The following is an 18,913-nucleotide window of genomic DNA, read 5'->3' as shown; positions in this document are numbered from 1 at the left end:
CCAGTTCTGTCATCACATTATTTAATACGATTTGTTAAAACGTTGTTGTTTCTTTTTGATGTGAAATATTATGTATTTAATTTAAACAAAAAGCAATGTTAGTTTTGTTCACAATTTGTTTAGTAGTTTTTTTTCTCCAAAAGAACCGATAAAAGTACCGTTAAAAGACCGGAAGATAAGCGGTATCGATAAAAGTAGTAGTACCGTTAAAACTTTCCCTACCCTTGTGTTGATGACACCATGAGCACACAGTGTTGCACTAACCATCTCATTTGAAGGTTACCAAGCACAGCCCTTTACATGTGAGAAGTGATTGTCCACGAGACATTAAAAACAACGACAACCAGATAGACAATGATTCAGGAGTCCATATAAAAATAGTAAGGTGTCAACATGCAAAGCTTCTTTTCTGCAAAACAAGCTTTGTTATAGTTTAGTTCCTAAGGCCAAGCAGATCACGAGGATGTTCCAACATCCGTTTTTATAAATTGAACACAGATTTACGGCGTGGTTCAGCAACTGGAAATCAGGCTTGCACGCATGCACAAAACAGATGGAGGTGAACAGGAACACAAGAGGATGAGCCGATACAAGTAGGCAGTCAGTAAATGAGCAACAGTCATTGCAGACTCCAAACATCCCCTCTCTCTGAATAAGAATGCTCTGCCATAAAGAAATGAAGAATATGTTCATAAAGTGCAAATCCAACCTCTTGTAGCCATCATTAGATCCAGCTTCCATCACTGTCCTGAACTGTAATTGCAATAGAGCAATGTGCAATATATACACAAAGACAGAAAAACGAATTGGAGCACAAATGTCTCAATAAAGTTTTCTCCATCTCTCTCCATCTCCATTTCCGTGGCTGGTGACTGTACAAGTGTCTCTAGTTGACCTACCTGGTTGAGCTCAGCTTGCGTCTCCTCAGTCTGATCTTGTATTCACCACCTCTACCTTCATCTGCTGGTTGTGTGTTTGCAACGTGCTGATCAGGTGACCGCCATCTCCCTGTTGATGGGACCTGAGAGAAGGAGAAAGGTAGTTAGGGGAACAAAAGAGAATACAGATTAGAACATTTCTTTCAGCAAGGAGCACATTGTTGCACTTTATTCACTATTATAGATGGAACCTGTTGGTTACCTGCTTGCTCGTTGGCAGCAAGCGTCTGTTCAAACTCAATGCGCAACTTCTCGTACTCCTTCCTGACTTGAGCCAGTGTGTCCTCCAGCTGAAACACCTCCGTACGAACCTTCCTCTGCAGAGCCACCTCGTCATTCTGCGTACAGAGCGGATGAGAGTGAGAAAAGGACGAACAGCAACATGGATAGGCACTCACAGTTCAGATGCACCCACTGACCTCCATGTGCTCCAGCTGTCGGAGCCTCGCCGTCCTGGTGGTGTTGAGACGAGCACGTGTCTCATCTAACTGAGACTTCAGGATCAGAGACTCGTTGTAGAGCACAGAAAACTGTGACTGTAAGCAGCGATACTCAGAAGTCTCTTTGACCACGCCCTCTGCTCGGATCAGCAGCTCCGCCTGAGAGAGAAAGAGACAGCAAAAGAAAACATGTTAAAAACAGTAAAGTACGCAGCGTTTTAGCCGTATAAAAGTCACCAGCGAGATTTAAGGGTAAGCCTTTAAATTGAGGCACTTTCTTCATTATTTTTGAACCATGCCCCCTTCTCTTTTCAACATAGCAGTACCTTTAACACGTGCAACCACATTTCCTGGAATACAATTATCAATCAATGTGTCCTTTTCCAAATGAAAGCCAGAAGAAAGTTGTGAAAGATACGTGTACCTTTCATGTTGTTGTTCTCCTGGTGCACAGTCTGCAGGTCCTGCTGGAGCTTCTGCAGCTCGACGAAGCGGTTGTCTGCCAGCTCCGTGTTCTCCTCCATATCACTGTTCATTTCTTCAAACTTCACAGAAGAGATAAGGGACATGTCAGCAAGTATGAACAGCAAGGCATGGAAAGAAAAGTAGAGGATAAAGATCTTCACACATCAAGATATACAATTCATACCTTTCTCTTGTTAATAGTGATGGTCCCACACACGCTGCTGGCCTCCCCACACACCTTATAGCCTTTGCTGTTCACCTGGGACACATTACAGGAAGTGTTATAAAGAATTTAGTATAATATAAGACTTCTTCAGACACACATGCAGCGAGAGAGAGATCACATCCTCACCCTCTCCAGTATCTCAGTCAGGTGAGCGTTCAGTCAGTTCTCGCGGCGGCGGATCTTCTCCATGTCCCACTGCAGCTCCTCGATCAAGACCTGCAGCTCGCTGACACGCTGGTCCGCTTGTTAGCCGCACGACCCAGAGGACGAGTCTGGACAGGACACAGACACATGACAACACACAAGAGACATCCATTACAAACACAAGATAGTACTGTGCCAACTAAGCAGATGTTACTAAAGGATTATTCTTAACAGGAAACCAAATAAGTATTTAATAATTTACTAAACACAGTGGGGTGACAATTAGGGATGCTCCGATCGCCAATTTTGGGGCCGATCGCTGGAATCAGTATCGTCCGATACCGATCGAGTGGGCGGGGCCTATGGGGATCTTCCTTTTAAAGTGATGTTTAAAACTCAGTTAATGGGGCTCATTCACTGGCGCTTCCACAAATAACAACCAACATAATTATTACATTCAAATAAAGTACATTATTCAAGTTTACATTCACTTTGGATAATAACACGGGAGAAATGAGCGGAAGCGCTCTCTTTTCCTCTCTCCCTCTCCTGACAGCCCGTCAGTATCTCATGAAGCTCACTGATCCAGTAATGAGTGACCCGACAGTGAAGAATAAACATATTTATAACTAGTTTAGCTAGTTCCAGAGGTAGATCAACAGCTACATGTGTCAGGTCTAACTGAGTGTGTGTTTTGCTCACCGGTCCGTCACAGCGGGCGGAGCTGCAGGATTTCTGCTTCACACACGTTGTATACCGCTATTTTATTGTCATTTTCGGACACCTTCAAATACTGCCAGACCGGTGAAGCCATTTTGGCGAGCTTGTTTTGCAGCGCATAAAGAAAAGTGTCATGTATTTGACGTCATCTGATCGGCTCTCGCGATCTGCATTTTTAGAGAGCACAGATCGATCGGCAGAGAGTGAATATCGGCCGATATCGATCGGCGGCCGATCGATCGGAGCATCCCTAGTGACAATATTATAATACAGTGTTTCCCCTATATACAAATAGTGGCGGCGCAGCGCCGCTGCTGAAATATGCGCGCCGCTGCTAGGTCGACAAGCCATTTAATAAAAATAAGTGGCGACCCTTTTTCATTTTTGATTGTTTGTTATGTGGATTTGTAGTATTTGTGTTACTGTATGTTCAATAAAAGGTGTATTTTTGCTAAATCTTGAGACATTGCCACTGTATGTACTAGGCAGGGCCAATTTCTGGAATAGGCGACATAGGAGGCCAGATCTGGGGGGCGCTGCGCTGGTAGCTCTGGGAGGGTAAGGGTTTAAGTAAAGTTAACACCCTTTTCACCCCGGTTACACTTTTCATTTGCCCTGTACGATGGGCGCTGTAAGTGATGAAAATGGGGGATTTTGGCTTATCTGGCTCCCCCAGGTCACAGCCAAAGTGCGAGCGTGGGAGCGAGAGAGCAAGCGAGGGAGAGGGCGCTCCGGTACCGGCGCTGTTGTTATTAGAATCTGGTGCTAGCTGCGCTAGCGGATATAAGAAGTAGATGTTTCTACAACCAGGGTGGAGGAGAGCTCTCCTGTTAGACTGAGAGGCTCAGTGAGGTAAAGGACTCTCTGAGTATTTCCAAGGCACTCCTTTATAATTATTAGGATAAATAAAAACAGGTTTGAAATCATTCCAATGTATACTATAGGACAGTAAACTAAAAATATCATTTAAAACTGGAGATAAAAAAAAATACATAAATAAATAAATGTTAACTAGATAAGATATAAATGAACAACAAAAATAAAATAAGTTACATGTATTTGTTATTGGCTATGGTAGGTTATTGGTTATGTTCACATACTTATTTGATTATTAAAATGTAAACCGATCTTTTTCATATGGGTGTTTTAGAGTTGTACCCCCTAGATCAGATCTCTAGTAATTGTGTGCTCAAAGTGCACCAGATTGAAGCATTTTACTTTGAAATGTTCAAAAAAATAACATAATATAACAATAAGTTTCTGTTTTTGTAGTGTATTTGTCTTTTGTAGAGATTTTTCATTTATTCTTTATATATAAAATCTCGCCTAGGGCAGCAAATTGGCTAGAACCGGCCCTGGTACTAGGCCTCAAGAGCCTTTCTTGTGCTGGCACATAGAAACAAATTGGCCGGAGCGCACTTCGCACGTGCACACACTAAAAAAATTCAGCGCGCTCCGCGCTCACATTATACTGGGCCCACGTGCCTTAGCACCGCTGCTATGACTCCATCCTTTGGGAAACACTGATAATAAGTTACTGAATCTACTCTCCATGATTGATGCTTTATGATTGAGTGTGCTTTATTATTCAAAGAGCCTTAATTCTATTACGAATATAATGCGTTTTGGTGGCAAATAAGTTTACTATTGAGTGCAGCAGTCCAAGCAATTGTTAAGAATTATACTTCAAACACATTTATTGCGATTGTGAATATGGAAGTGCATACAATATAAGTATAATATTAAAAAATAACACTTTTTAAAAATCACTTTCTTTATGTTAATAAACATAATTAAACCATTTGTACCTGACTGGTCATGTGACTGTGCTTCTGCTTAAAGTCCTCTGTCAGCTGTTGTAGCCGCTTGTTTTCATTGGTCAGGAGTGTATTCTGTTTGGAAGCTGCCTGCCACAGACTGCTGTCTGGAAAGAAAAGCAACAATATAAACATTTTTTGAGTGTAAATACATAACCTAACTTAATAATGTCTTCCAATCATACTTCATCCTTAGCTTTTCACATTTGCATCTTTTACATCTCATCACGTTTTCCTATACCCAAACCTATGTCTCCTTTTATCTCACCAGTTCCAGAGTCCAGCTCTGTCTTCAGTTGGTCCACGGTCCTCTTCAGACACTCATAAATCTCCACCACGTGGCTGGCCTGCTTCTGGCTTTTCTCCACCCTCTCCTGGAGCTCAGCCTCCATCTCCTCACTGCTGCTGCTCGCCAACGTGGCCAGGAAAGAGTTGTTTGGCTCTCCCTGGTTGCCTGAGTGACAACAGCAGGAAAGACAGTGTTGGCTTTAATATCTGGTTTGTTCATCAAAACCAACATATTGCTTTTAAAGTCATGATCTTTTCTGTACCTCTGTCCTTGGCCCGCTCCTGGTTGGAGTCGCCATCAGGTTCTGGAGTATCCGGTTTCAGGCTCCGTCCCTCACCAGTCTGAGGTTTCTCAGGCTCGCTGCTCGCTTGGTCATAACGTCTGATGGTCAGTTGAACGTTTTCATCAAACTGAAGGAGAGAAAGGGGGATCCCATTCAGACTTTTTGATCTTAATTCTGGAGGAGAGCGTTAATCCTGGACATGTATTCTGGGTTTTTCCTCTTTAGTCTCTGAACTTCTTTACCTGGTTCCAGTATCTGTTGAGGATCAGCAGACTGGCATCATCAGTGGCCTGGCGGGTCTCCAGTCTCTCAATTCGCTCTCGCAATTCATCCTCAATGACCTGCAAAACAACAAGCAAAGGGGTGAACCTCTCTACAAACATGAGAGTACAGCTTCCTGTGTGTGTGTGCGCATTTGAAGTGATATTGGTAATGTACCTGTCTTTGATCAAGAGATTCTCCCAACTTTCGGTTCTTTGTCTGGAGAGCCCTGATGTCTTGTTCTTCCTGGAAATAAACAATTCAAACATTAGTGTGAAAAGACAAGTAGGTAAACAAATAGAGCCACTAAAGATGAGAACACATATATTAGCAGTAGTGGATATTAACAAAGGGGGCTCACTGAGTTGGACACCCCTCCCAGTTTGATGACCGTCTCCACCGCGGTACTCCCCCCGGTACTGACACCGGGGGCTCCGTCCTCTCCCTCCCTCTCCCTCCGCTTCTCCGGCGGCGCCCCGGAGGACGAGGGGCCGCAGGGGTCCGAAGGACGCTTCTGCCCCGACATACTCACTCCTGAATCAGACAGATAAAAACACTGATAAAACAAAGTGAAGGACTGTTAGATTCAGAAGGTTATGCTGATGAAAGCTACGTGCACCTGCAGGTAGATGACAATAAAGTGATACAAAAATAACTACTGGGATTTTTACTCTGAAACCATATTCACAAATCGTTTTAAAACCTGACCAGGATGATTGAATCAGTCAGTGTAGCGTCAGGCTAACGTTAGCTGTGTGCTAACTCCAGCTTTAGATGCTGCTGGTGCTCAGAGAAGCTGACCCCAACCATAAGTGCATTAACGTTGTATTACTGACAATATACATAACCAAATCTAAGTCTTACCGCTTGTAATGATACAAGTTTTATGTTATTAACTGATATGGTTGTCTGTGGCTGTTGATGTTGCGGCTCCCTGTCTTTAGGAAACGGAAGTGTGGACGCTGTTGGTGGGACGAGCTGCACCTGACATGGCGCCCGCTGCCGTCCGGGAGGGGCACTGCTCTCAGTTCAGTCACGATACTAGGCACCTGACTTACTGTTCAGTGAGTGGGTGTCGATTTGATGAGACAATAAGAAACAGTAAGAAAAATGTTCCACACAGGAATAACTATAATAGTCCAGTGGTGTAATGATGTAACAAAGTACATTTTCTCAAGTACAATTTTGAGAGACTTGTACTTTACTTAAGTATTTAAATGTCATGTTACTTAGTACTTCCACCACACTACAATTCAGAGGTACAAAGTGTACTTTTACTCCACTACAATTATTTCATGTATTTAGTTACTTTGCAGATTTGGAATAATAATATGTTATATAAAATATAATCAACACTGAAAAAGGACTTTAGGACTTGAGTAACATTCAAGCTACCCTGCACTGCAGTAGGCTATAAAAAGTCATTAAAACTAGCTGCACCTTTACCATCTTTGATAATCACATTAATGCATCAATAATCATAATCAAAACTGAAAATATGTATGATTCTGAAATGGGCCGATCTACATAATAAGTAGCCTATACTTTTATTTTTGGTATTTAATATTTTGATGCTAATACGTTTCTGCTTTTTGAGTAACATTTTGAATTCAGGACTTTTACTTGAGAGTATTCCTATTCTGAGGTCATTCTAATTTTCTTAAGTACAAGATCTGAGTTCCTTGTTATAAACTTATATATGTAAAGTATTTATTCAACGGAGGGCCCTCTTTATCTTTGACTGTTTGTGTATTTGAACTACATAAGGGCAGGAATTCATTGTCTTATACTTACTGTCCCTAAAATCAATAGCCTTGTGAACTGGGGTAAAGGGCACTTAAGTTTGCTGTTCCCTTAACTTTCAGATGAGATGCAAAATCCACTGAATCTTTGGGAGCTGCTTTATTTTGACTCATTTCAAGTTTGTTTAAAGGAATTTAAAATAGGCAACTTAAACAACTATTTGAATCATGGTCAAAACCATCTCAAATCAAGGGACACAATATAACTCAAACATTGCAGGATGATTTTGGTCCAAATACACATTCAAATTACCAACACACAATGAACCTGCGGCTTTTGAGACATATCAAAAACGTCCAAATTCACAGGCTTCACAGAAGAGACACTTTGATTGTAGTGTTTGATTGTAATGCTTATATGTTAAAATGCTTGGGTTTAAACAATGATTTTACAAGCAAGACAACATCAACATTCCTTTGGTAAATTATTTAAATGAACATTTTCCTCTTTCCTGTCTCTTTTTTTCTCCTTATGTAAAAGGATACTCATGGACAGAGACTGAACTTTGATCAGCACTATTAAGGATTGCATTGCACAGTGAGGCAAAGTCCAGGTTGTGTAAAGGTAATTAATTAAAAAAATATATATCCTATTCTATGGGTTCAAATATCTGTTTGTGCTGAGGTCACTAATGGACCAGTGAGAGCATTTCAAACACACCTGTTTTTGGCCATTTTCATAATCGATAGGAGGACTGTTTGAATGCATGACGTGTTGACAAGCAATGTCACGCATTAGGCAGACACACAAGTCAACATGAAAAAGCAGTTATTTCTGTTCTAACTATTGCCATATTTGTATCCAATAAATGTACACACATAGTCACCTACTACTGTAATTACAGATTAAAGCTGAAAGCAAAAATATTATGACAAAAGTTAAAGTTTGATAATGTTCTAAATGTAGACAGGGCTGATAAAATATCTTTAAAAAAAATCAAAACAGGGAAAAAACTAGCAAACTATATACAAAAAAATGGACATGCATGTGCAGGGAGAAAAAAAAGATTGAATCTATCTAAAATATATAAAAACAACTGTTAGAGTATCTAAAGACATGGAGCATGTGTTCCATTCCAAGGGACTTTGGACTAAAAAACGAGATTAAATGAGAAGCAATTTTACATTAGATTTTCCTTCTTGAATGTATCAATAATGAACATGACACATCAACATAATAAAATGAAAAACTATGAATGTCCATTGAATTTTCTCAAATCAAATGAGACAAACAGCCATGCTTTTGCAATCAACACAGGACAATGGAAACAAAGAAACTTGTATTGCAACATTGCAACGGGCCTCTCAAATTGCATTTCATTCTTTCCTCTGAGTGTAAATCAATCAAAGAAAAACATGGAGGCGGGGCTGTTCCAGGACTGCGTGGCGCGTGCATGCACATTTGGATCTTTTTTCTCCAGACGAAACACCGTGTTCCCTTCGTGTGTTCAACAAATCCGCCCCAGGTTCTGACACAAGCATAAAGTCCACATAGCAGCGTTGTCGTCGTATCATGCAAACACCGCCCCTGTCTGTCGGACCGGGCCAATTGCACCCCCGGGGTGACACACGCCCCTCTACATCACGGGCCCCTCCTCCCCGGAACAGAAAATGCAATAAATACAGCTTTGTGCACATTTTCGGCCTTCTCCATCAGTCAACTTGCTGCAGGGAGGCCGTGCTCACTTTCCACTTCTGTTGCCGTCGCCGTTTGACCAAACTCTAAAGTAAGACATGTTTTGGTTTTTGCATCCTCATTCGGTTTCTGATTCTGAATTGACATATTTCGCCTGGCTTATGCTAGATAAGTCCACGTTTTCACGTGTCTTCGTGTTTTTAAATGTGCAGTTCTTAAAGTAATGTTGAAATTATGGTATAAATTGCACGATTTCAAAAATGTCAACTTTGCACAACGGGAAATATCAGCTGTCAAGTCTGTATGATCGAACAACATTACTCCAACTTACTTTTTGCACTTTTAGATTTGAGGGTATTTTATTTTGAAAGGGTTTCATATTGATTCTCGACGTGTTCTATTTGACGGAGGTTGGTAGTACAATGCATCCTTGGTTTGTGTGCAAATGCTTGTTAGAAACATATCCGCGTTCAACCTGACGTTGCTGATCATGTGTGCTAATGATGCTCGTGGTATGAATTAGTGTCCTTCATATTAAGCTGTTTTTGTTAAGTGTGGGTTTTTCTGCAGAACTATGATCACACATCTAAAGCTAGAACTTATCTGCCTGAGAGCCAAAGTTCAACCTGTCAGGCCAAATATTTACAGAGGTGATGCAAGAGAGGCAGGAAGTTAGAGGCAGCAAAGGTTCATTGTGTGTTGATAGGATAAAAGGTAACATACTTTTTTCATTGTTAAGCCTTGAAGAGTTTTTTTTATAAACTATGAACTAACTTTTTCCCCTACTCTAGCATGACTCATCAGTTCCCGTCCCTCTCTCCGGAGCAGAAGAAGGAGCTCTCTGACATTGCTCAGAGGATCGTAGCTCCAGGAAAGGGCATCCTGGCTGCAGATGAATCAACAGGTGAGCCTCAAATATATATAGTTGATACAGTATAAGTGAAGGGGGGTGTTTACTAAGTGCAACTGAAATAATTGTCGTTCTTCTTTCAAGGAACCATGGGAAAGCGTCTTGAGAAAATCAAGGTGGAGAACAGCGAGGAGAACCGTCGTTACTTCCGCGATCTTCTCTTCTCCACTGACCCCTCAATCTCCAACTGTGTGGGTGGGATCATCTTCTTCCATGAGACGCTATACCAGAAATCTGACAGCGGCAAGCTCTTCCCCCAGGTCATCAAAGATAAGGGCATTGTTGTTGGCATCAAGGTAAGGAGCCTAAACGTGGACATTAAACCGTCCCGAATTACACACAGTTTTAGGTCTTCATGTTGACCTTTTGTGAGTTAATGTGTTTTCTGATTTTCCTGCTTCAGGTTGACAAAGGCACAGCCGGTCTTAATGGAACAGATGGAGAGACCACCACACAAGGTGAACATTAATTGTATTTCTGTTGTGCGAAAGTGCAAGCATTTTGCTAAATCTGTACATCTCTTTGTGTATTATAGCAAATTATTGAATGAACACAACCACCATACTATAATTTCTGTGTCTTGTTATTTTTTGACAGGTCTGGACGGCCTCTCTGAGCGCTGTGCCCAGTATAAGAAAGACGGCTGTGACTTTGCCAAGTGGAGGTGTGTACTGAAGATCTCAGACAGCTGCCCAACCTCTGTGGCCATCGCTGAGAACGCCAACGTCCTTGCCAGATATGCCAGCATCTGCCAACAGGTGTGTGTGTGCGCCATAGTCTCCATAAAAAAGACTTGCTCATAAATATTATTGGAAAGTTTTACATGTTTCAATTGACATTAATGTTTTCTATCAGAATGGCCTGGTGCCTATTGTGGAGCCAGAGATTCTGCCTGACGGAACCCACGACCTGCTGCGCTGCCAGTACGTCACTGAAAAGGTTTGATAGCTGCATTTAATTTAAGACAGTCAGACAAAGGCAGTAGGGAAGGGAAGCTATATCTGAATGGTTGACAAGCCATTCGGAATAAGTTTCCCTCAAGTCCCATAAATATCCCATATTTTCCGAGCATGGCACCCCACAAAAAACTGACTGTTATCTTATTCAGATACTAAAATATGTGTGCCCCACCACTGAAAAAGTTAGTTTTTCATGATTAGTTATACATCTGCTTCTGTATGTTTAGGTTCTGGCTGCTGTGTACAAGGCTCTGTCTGATCACCATGTGTACCTGGAGGGCACTCTGCTGAAGCCCAACATGGTCACAGCTGGACAGTCCTGTGCAAAGAAGTTCACCCCTCAGGAGGTTGCCATGGCCACAGTGACCGCTCTGAGGCGCACTGTTCCAGCTTCTGTGCCTGGTAAGTGTCACTAAGCCAGCTTTACCCTTAACAAACCTATTTGAGAAAAATGTGGAAGACACATTTTCTCAGTGGCTTGCCTCTCTATGGGTCTTTCCAGGTATCTGCTTCCTGTCTGGAGGCCAGAGCGAGGAGGAGGCCTCCCTCAACCTGAACGCCATCAACCAGGTGCCCCTCAACCGCCCCTGGAAGCTGAGCTTCTCTTACGGCCGTGCGCTCCAGGCCTCTGCTCTCGCAGCCTGGCAGGGCAAAACTGCCAACAAAGCCGCTGCACAGGAAGCTTTCTGCAGCCGGGCCAAGGTGAGTCTCAGAGGTCATGAAGCTATCACTTCCACTGAATAGACAGTAATAAATGACTTCCTCCCTATCAATTTAAAATTGCTGACGGTGAATAAACTGGCTTTAAAATTACTCTCACCTTGTACTACCAAACTTTATACTGACCTGTAAATGATTGATTCTTAAAAGCTTGTCCATTCAGTCTTGCACTAATGTGGCTCAGGCTGATCATTAACACTCAGATTTGACTTTGCCCTCTGTTGTTCTCCTCAGATAAACGGCCTGGCTTCCAAAGGAGAGTACAAGGCCTCCGGCTCAGCTGACCAGGCCTCCATGAAGTCTCTGTTCTCAGCCAGCTACATTTATTAAAAACTGAACGTAAAAAAAGAGAAAAGAATTGCACATGGAACAAATATGACGCAGAGAAATGCCTCTGCTGGACTTCCCTACCAACACCAGGGGAAGACCTCCATTATAAGGTTGAAATACCTTTCTACTCAATGAAATGTATGAAAAATAAATGTAAGTGACCAAAATATTGGTGATGTCATCTGTTTTTTGGGATTTCAGAGTGTCACATTTGATTAATTGCCAGCAATAACTCAACTGAGAGCCTTTTTGTTTTTCTTAACAATGTTAAACAGAGGGGGAAAAGCTATTGGATCCTAGCATAATTGTGCTTGTGGGTTTCACACACAACTGAATAATATATTGCAATATGACTCAATTGTGGCACATGGCCATGCAGCTTATGCAAGTTTACCCCACCTTACGCTAAACCCATTCCTGGGGTTGATTCCTGTTTTTTCAACAATAAATGCAGGCCACACGAGTGAGAGCACCAGAGTCCAAAGACAATTGAGTTGTGTTTGTTAAATTAATGACAATTAAGTGCATGTGATTGCTTTTGGATTTACTGGCAAATTTCTTCTCCTTGACCTGACGGTTTTGGAACCAGAGGATGTCTATGAAAAAACTAAATGAGGCAGCCACAACATTCATGGGGATATACTGATAGCATTTTTAGAGAATCCATATGTAATCTAAATGTGTTGCTCCACCTCAAAATTGACAAAGGATCAGAAGCTAATAAGCACACTGAAAATGTGCTGATGCTGATCAGTTTGGTTACACAAATATAAATGTTAAACTGTAAGTAAAAGTATTACATTCTACATTTTCAGGAACAAAATTATTAATATTACTTATTTGATCATCTTTTAGGCAATGGTGAAAGGATCACATCGTTTATTTGTATTCAATATGTTGTAAATTCTAACTTATGCGGGCTTTTTAACTTGTAGCCTACTCAAAACTAAAACAAAGACCCCGATTAATTATTTGCTTGCCATCTAACAATGTGTTCAAGGTGGTACAGACTGTTATCTTTATATGATAAACAATGATGATGAATCAATATTAATTAATTATTACTCCAGTACAGGCGTACGGACCGAGGCGCTTGCGCAGTACTGTCGTACCAATAAGGACGTTCAAGAACGGCCTCTCGTGTATGATTGCTTAAGTGCACTACGTTTGTGTGGAGTGGTCACTGTTAGTGTATAGATACAAATGTGTGTAATATAATCAGCGACCTGAGAATCATTTAATTGTATTGTTTATTTAGCAAAGACAATATACATTACATTTAGTGCACCACATAAGCTCAAACTAAATCAAAAATATTTGTTTTTCACACATTCAAAGGCCCAAAGTGGCAACAGGTTTCAAAGTCGTATAGATGAAAATGGTGAACTATATTTAAGTCAAAAGCTTAAAAAAATTATGCTGGATGTTTGTGTCCGAGGATATAAAAAGCCAGATGTATTAAAAAATACTGTAATTCCTCTAAAGTGGCAATCCCAGGTGGATCTGCTGTGCTGTAACTAAATCACAAAGCAGAAATATTTGCAGCTCAGTATATCAAATATATAAAGAGGTTCACAATGATTATCAAAAGCTGCAGTTCATAACGATGCTCATTTTCTGCACATTAAAAATAATACAGGTAATGTAGATAGTAATCACATAATGTTGATATATAATTCTTTATAGTTATTACAATAACAGCGTTAACTAACAATACTTTACATATTCGTGTATGTATCAGTGATCAGTATCAGCCCTGTTTGCCTCAAGGCTTTAATTCAAAGTAATGTACCTTAGCTTTAGTTCACTACTGTATGACCCGTATCAGTAAATACATATAAGCTTTCCTTCAGATAATAGTGGTAACTTTAATCCCTTAAAGGTGGGGTATGTAATTTAGGAGAAACGAGCTCGAGTGCGCTAGAATTTGAAAGTACACAACCGTAAAAAATCTATCTCTTCCTTCAGGCTTCCTTATGAGCCCCTCCTCCAACACACACGGATGCGCACATGACCAATGAGGGCACGAGATAAGTTTGTGCACAGATGGAAGGCTGACAGGCAGGTAGGCCATCCAGTTACTTTAGCCGGGCCGGCTCAGATGATTGGTCGTGCTTTTTACAGCGCTAGGGCTTCCTTCCACAGATTAATTTTTTTAATGTATTTATTGTCAAAGCATTTAATGTATTCATTGCTATCGGGATGTTAAGAGCATTCCATGGAATATAACAAAAAGTGTTTCTGAAATAAATTAAATAACCCACCTTTAATAAGGGCATATCAAATATTTTTCTCACATGAGAAGACAGGAATCTTTTAGATTCCAAAACAAGCTTCAACAAAAGCAAATAAATGTGGTTATAATACAATACACACTCTTGTACTGTGCTAAGAGAAGAAGCTGGGGCTTAAAGAGGAGCCTCTAGTGGGTGTAACATTCACATGTGATATACTGTACAGGAGTTAGTGTGCTGCAGGAAAACCAGTGTTATGGATAATACTATAACGATAATACTTCAAAAGGATGAAATTAAGTTGCAGTCGTGTCGGTCGGTGGAGCCGGGACGTGCCGGACAATAATCTGTTGAAGATACGGAGGGTGCATGTGTTAGGGAAGGAGGCGGTAACAGTGAATATAACTGATCAGATGTATTGTTTGTATTTGAGGTCCCATTTAGATGGTCTTTAGGACTCATTTATTTTGCTACAGGACATTATATCACTCATGATTCTATTATTTTATTGCATGTCTGTTTAATCGTTTAATACTGAAGTGATATCTCTGTCTCATGGTGTCGTTTTACTCTTTGTTAATGCTGCATCATTTCAATTAGGCTTTTCTGGTTAAATAGAAAGACATTACATTGTTGACTTTTATTCAGTCAGCAACTCTTTGAGTGACATTAACGTTATATGAATGCATTTGGGAGGGATTACTATCTGGAACTCACTCCCACAACCCATCAGAGGCTGCACTGACATCACTACCTTCAAAAAACCTACAAAATCTCACCTCTTCAATCTGGCTTTCTTTTAATGTGTGATTGTTGTTGTATTGCTTGATTTTAATTTGACTTTAACTATATTTATTACATTACATGTTACATTTATTTGTTGTTCTTTTCTTTTCTCTATCTCTGTAAAGCAACTTTGAGCACCTGTAAAAGTGCTTACAAAATACATCTATTATTATTATTATTATTATTATTATTCTAATTATTATTAAGATACACAAGAGGCTGGCTCATTGCCAACAGGAATATAGGGGAAACAAATAGACATTGCTTTGTTGCCAAAGAGATCGGCCAGAATATCTTTCTCCAGTTCCCTCATTCTTTTTTATCTTTCATTTTTTATTTGAAGTTTTCACAAACATTTTCATATGCAAATGTAATGCTGCTACCACGTTTGTTTTGTGAACCCCTACACACTCAGTGGTAAAGGAATGTTTCAGATGGAGAAACGATGAAAAATGCTGTACCTGAGTGCGTGTGGATTTGAGAGCCAAACGTGCGATGACACACAAGAAGATGAGAAGACCCGCCACAAACAGAGAGCAAGTGAACAAAAGGGCTTCAATCGCAAAAATCTGGCGCTGAAGCACAAGAAAGAGGAAGTTATTCATACAATGCGGATAAGTGTCCATTTAGTGTAGATCACATGTCTGTACCTCACCAATCTCTGCATGCTTAAAGACTCCCTCCGATAGAGTGTAAGGTACGTTAAATAGGAGAACAGGTGTATCCTGTAGCCAAAAGAGACAATGATCCCAAGAAGGGAAACCACATACATAGACAAACACACAGTCACCTGGAAGAGAGAGGTTCAACAACATGGGATGAGTTATTGAGTAAAGAAAGGGAGAGACTGACAGTGGCGAAATAAAGTTATAACCACTATAGATCATAAAATCACAATATACCTACCATCTTCTTGGATGGACGTAACTCAGTGTAGATAGACAGGCTTCCACAGACAAGAAACTGAGAACAATCAAATAAATAATAATTCTTACTTAGACATTCACCCCAAGAAACATTTAGATGACTGTATGACCTTTGTGTTTATCACCATTGGAGCTTCAGAAAGCTTTCCTGAACTGGAGTGACATTTTGGATGTCTTTTTTAATTTCATTCAGAAATGTAATAAAGACTTAAGTGGAGAAAACAATAATATCCTCTGTCTACCAATTTGCCTGTCCCCCTTATCATCTTTTGATTTTCAATATGACACAAGTGCTAATAACGGTTGAACTTGAGTAAAACTGGGAAATAGGCGTATTTGATCTTGTTCCTTATTTTGTCGTGAGTTGGATGAGAAGCAGGAAATATATAAGTATATTTCCCAAAATTGTGAACTTTTCACTTTAGAAACCAAGCAGACATTTGAAAAAATGTACATGGTAATTGTGAAGACAATGTATGTGTGTGCCACATGTCATGTACCAGAGTTCCCTGCCAGAAGGGAGTGTAGATTCCAAAAGAAGTAAACTCATCCCTCTCCCCAGACAGCGTAAATCCCATCATTACTTCGGCACAGCCAAAGATCAGAATGGCAATCTGGGGAGGAGGAGAAGGATGGATTCAAGTGCCTACAGTAGAGTAAGAGTTTGCAGCTGCTCATTGTGTAAACATGTAACATTAGCTTCTGTGGCTCTGGATTGTGTGATTTGTTACCCCAACATCTCTGGGCTCTCTTTGGACAAAGCGATGCAACGGTTTGCTGGACGTCAGCACCTCTTGGTCCGCTGCCTTGTTCCCATCCTTTGCTGTTGATCTCTCTCTTGTTGTTGACTCAGTTCCCTCCATTGCAACACTGTTTTAGGTTGTGGGAGGAGAGAGAGAATCAAAACAGGTTTTACTCTCCACAGCGAAGCAGATTTAAAGAGGCTGAATGACTTCAGCTGCATGCAACATGCTAGAAGCAGGGATATTTACAAAAACATGAAGGGACCCACCTTGTGTTAGCTGTTCTAGAAGCAGTGTGCATGATAACGGGAAGAGAAGGTTGTGGGTGGAAATAGGAAATGGGGAAATATGAGACCTTTTCCTTTTTTTTATTAAGGGGAGGAGCTGCACACTTAATTTGAAATGTACAGGCTCCCATCCAGGCAGGAGGGTATCAAAATTACTGTAATGTAATGTACAGTAAGAAGCTGACATGCACTCGCGGCATTGGCCTACAGTACAGCTGACACTTTATTGATCAACACTCATGTGCTCTCTCTCTCTCTCTCTCTCTCTCTCTCTCTCTCTCTCTCTCTCTCTCTCTCTCTCTCTCTCTCTCTCTCTCTCTCTCTCTCTCTCTCTCTCTCTCTCACCCACAACTTCCATTGACGTATTTTTAATTAATGCATTTTAAAAACCCGTTATGAGCAGAACATGACCACCGTCGTATAATTTCCCACCAGCCTTCAGTTCCTCCACAACATTAGAATCAATAGATATTTAGCTCGCAAACTAGCTGCGGAAGTTATGCACTACGAAAGATAGGTAGCCTACCAGAAAACCCTAACCTATCAAAGGGGGGCAAGGGCAAGACAGGGCCCTCATCTGATTGGTCAATTCTTTAAAAGTTTTTCACCAAAGGAAGCCACTTTCTTGTGGCCTCCTCTCGACCGTGGCATTATACATCCATGCATTATTAGGGCACCAGTGAGTGCAACATCGTATTTCACCACACATCCACCAAATAGACTGTAACATTTAGAGCAGTGGTCGCCAACCGGTCGATCGCGAGTGTGGTGCGGGTGGATCGCGGACCGATAAAAAAAAAAGTAACAAAAGAAAGACAAATTAAATTAAAATAATAATGTTTGAAAAATACGTTTTTAGATGTAAACCTATCATCCACCACCCCGTTAGCAGGTGCCACTTGATTGACGTATATTTGAGACACCTCAATACTATAATACATTAACCGTGCTTTACGTGAACCTCATCATGACACAAGAGACAATGGCATAGTTGGGTCTATAACCTCAATTCCGTGACCATTCTTCTGCTAAGATGTTTTGACACTTGATTTGACATCATTGGACCTTTTATAAAAAATATAGACCCAAGGTCCCTCCCAAAAATCCCGGCAATTTTTGCTAGAGGGCCAAATCCAAGATGGCTGCTCGCGCCATCTTAAAAAATTAACTTTTGAACCAGAGCGCCTAGAGTCATGTGTAAATGCACTTTTTGGGTTAAGTCGGCCACAAGGATTCAATTTCTGACATCAGTTTGGTGCGATGACATCGTTCGGACCCACAAATCCAAGATGGCCACCATCCGGTCGAGAAAATATACACGTTTTGAACGGGAACATGCAGGATCACGAGGTACCGGTCACGGCAGTAGAACAAGCACTCACTGTTATAAACTGAAGTATATATATGTACTATATATGGGGGCGGAGCTTCCTACAGGCGATATAGGCGTTTGCCTAGAGCGCCACCCAGAGGGGGGCGCCACAAATAAAAAAAATAAATAAAAAAAAGTTTGCTTGGCGCAGTTTTGGCTCTATATCTGCAACCATTATTTAAAAAAAAATTATAATAATCTAACATAAGGGAAAATGAGCCAAAAATCTAAAATGGTCGGTCGGTCTAAGAGCCTCAGCTTTAAGTGTTCACAGTCAGAACATGCTAGAGCGCTGTGCATTGATGGGTATCTGTCAAGTGTTTTTAAAATTGAGCGTTGAGGAAAGAAAGACTAACGTTAGAGAACTGTGAAGAGGCAAAAGCCATCGGGGCGCAGTATAAAAACAGAAGAAAAGAAGAAGAAGAGAAACGTGCCAAGTTGAAAGGTAGGCTATGCAATTTTGATTGTATTGTCAACATTAGCGAATGGATCATGTAATCTTGCTAGTTAGCCAAGCCAACGTTAGCTAGCCAGCGTTTGTTATTACCATTCAGTAGAAACTGTCATAAGGCTATTTTTGTTGTGTCATGAAATAGAAATATTAGTAATAATAACAATGTTAGTT

General features: G+C 40.8%; 3 protein-coding genes across 4 annotated transcripts in view; 1 reads left to right on the top strand and 2 right to left on the bottom strand.

The window, feature by feature from the left end:
* Nucleotides 1–6,666, bottom strand: part of rnf20 (ring finger protein 20, E3 ubiquitin protein ligase) — a 9,487-nt gene extending 2,821 nt beyond the window's left edge. Inside the window, 18 exon segments of the mRNA XM_079671298.1 lie at nucleotides 745–925; nucleotides 928–942; nucleotides 945–996; nucleotides 999–1,021; nucleotides 1,141–1,276; nucleotides 1,358–1,539; nucleotides 1,806–1,923; nucleotides 2,028–2,102; nucleotides 2,196–2,228; nucleotides 2,232–2,311; nucleotides 2,314–2,341; nucleotides 4,742–4,857; nucleotides 5,019–5,204; nucleotides 5,302–5,449; nucleotides 5,565–5,663; nucleotides 5,761–5,829; nucleotides 5,945–6,117; nucleotides 6,448–6,666. Coding sequence (XP_079527424.1) covers nucleotides 745–925; nucleotides 928–942; nucleotides 945–996; nucleotides 999–1,021; nucleotides 1,141–1,276; nucleotides 1,358–1,539; nucleotides 1,806–1,923; nucleotides 2,028–2,102; nucleotides 2,196–2,228; nucleotides 2,232–2,311; nucleotides 2,314–2,341; nucleotides 4,742–4,857; nucleotides 5,019–5,204; nucleotides 5,302–5,449; nucleotides 5,565–5,663; nucleotides 5,761–5,829; nucleotides 5,945–6,109 — 1,706 coding nt within the window. The 5' untranslated portion in view covers nucleotides 6,110–6,117; nucleotides 6,448–6,666.
* Nucleotides 6,667–8,957: 2,291 nt separating this feature from the next.
* On the top strand, nucleotides 8,958–12,107 carry aldob (aldolase b, fructose-bisphosphate). Of its 2 annotated transcripts, none has more exons than XM_079671579.1 (9): nucleotides 8,958–9,112; nucleotides 9,813–9,925; nucleotides 10,016–10,227; nucleotides 10,335–10,389; nucleotides 10,529–10,689; nucleotides 10,787–10,870; nucleotides 11,118–11,292; nucleotides 11,393–11,592; nucleotides 11,845–12,107. In XM_079671579.1, the coding sequence occupies exons 2-9, from the start codon at nucleotides 9,814–9,816 to the stop codon at nucleotides 11,938–11,940; spliced, it is 1,095 nt and encodes a 364-aa protein (XP_079527705.1). In that variant the 5' UTR covers nucleotides 8,958–9,112; nucleotide 9,813; the 3' UTR covers nucleotides 11,941–12,107. The 2 variants fall into 2 exon arrangements, with proteins under 2 accessions (XP_079527705.1, XP_079527706.1); XM_079671580.1 differs by lacking the exon at nucleotides 8,958–9,112 and adding an exon at nucleotides 9,713–9,735.
* A 1,066-nt stretch (nucleotides 12,108–13,173) lies between these two features.
* LOC307034462 (uncharacterized protein) lies at nucleotides 13,174–16,959 on the bottom strand. Its single transcript, XM_079673298.1, has 7 exons — nucleotides 16,899–16,959; nucleotides 16,618–16,756; nucleotides 16,387–16,500; nucleotides 15,867–15,923; nucleotides 15,616–15,750; nucleotides 15,422–15,535; nucleotides 13,174–14,521 (listed from the first exon to the last, which is right to left on the bottom strand). The coding sequence occupies exons 1-7, from the start codon at nucleotides 16,928–16,930 to the stop codon at nucleotides 14,471–14,473; spliced, it is 642 nt and encodes a 213-aa protein (XP_079529424.1). The 5' UTR covers nucleotides 16,931–16,959; the 3' UTR covers nucleotides 13,174–14,470.
* Between the last annotated feature and the right edge of the window lie 1,954 nt (nucleotides 16,960–18,913).

This window comes from Notothenia rossii, assembly GCF_949606895.1.
Source record: "Notothenia rossii genome assembly, chromosome: 3".
Classification (NCBI taxonomy): Eukaryota; Metazoa; Chordata; class Actinopteri; order Perciformes; family Nototheniidae; genus Notothenia; species Notothenia rossii.
This window is presented reverse-complemented; position numbering and strand designations above follow the sequence as displayed.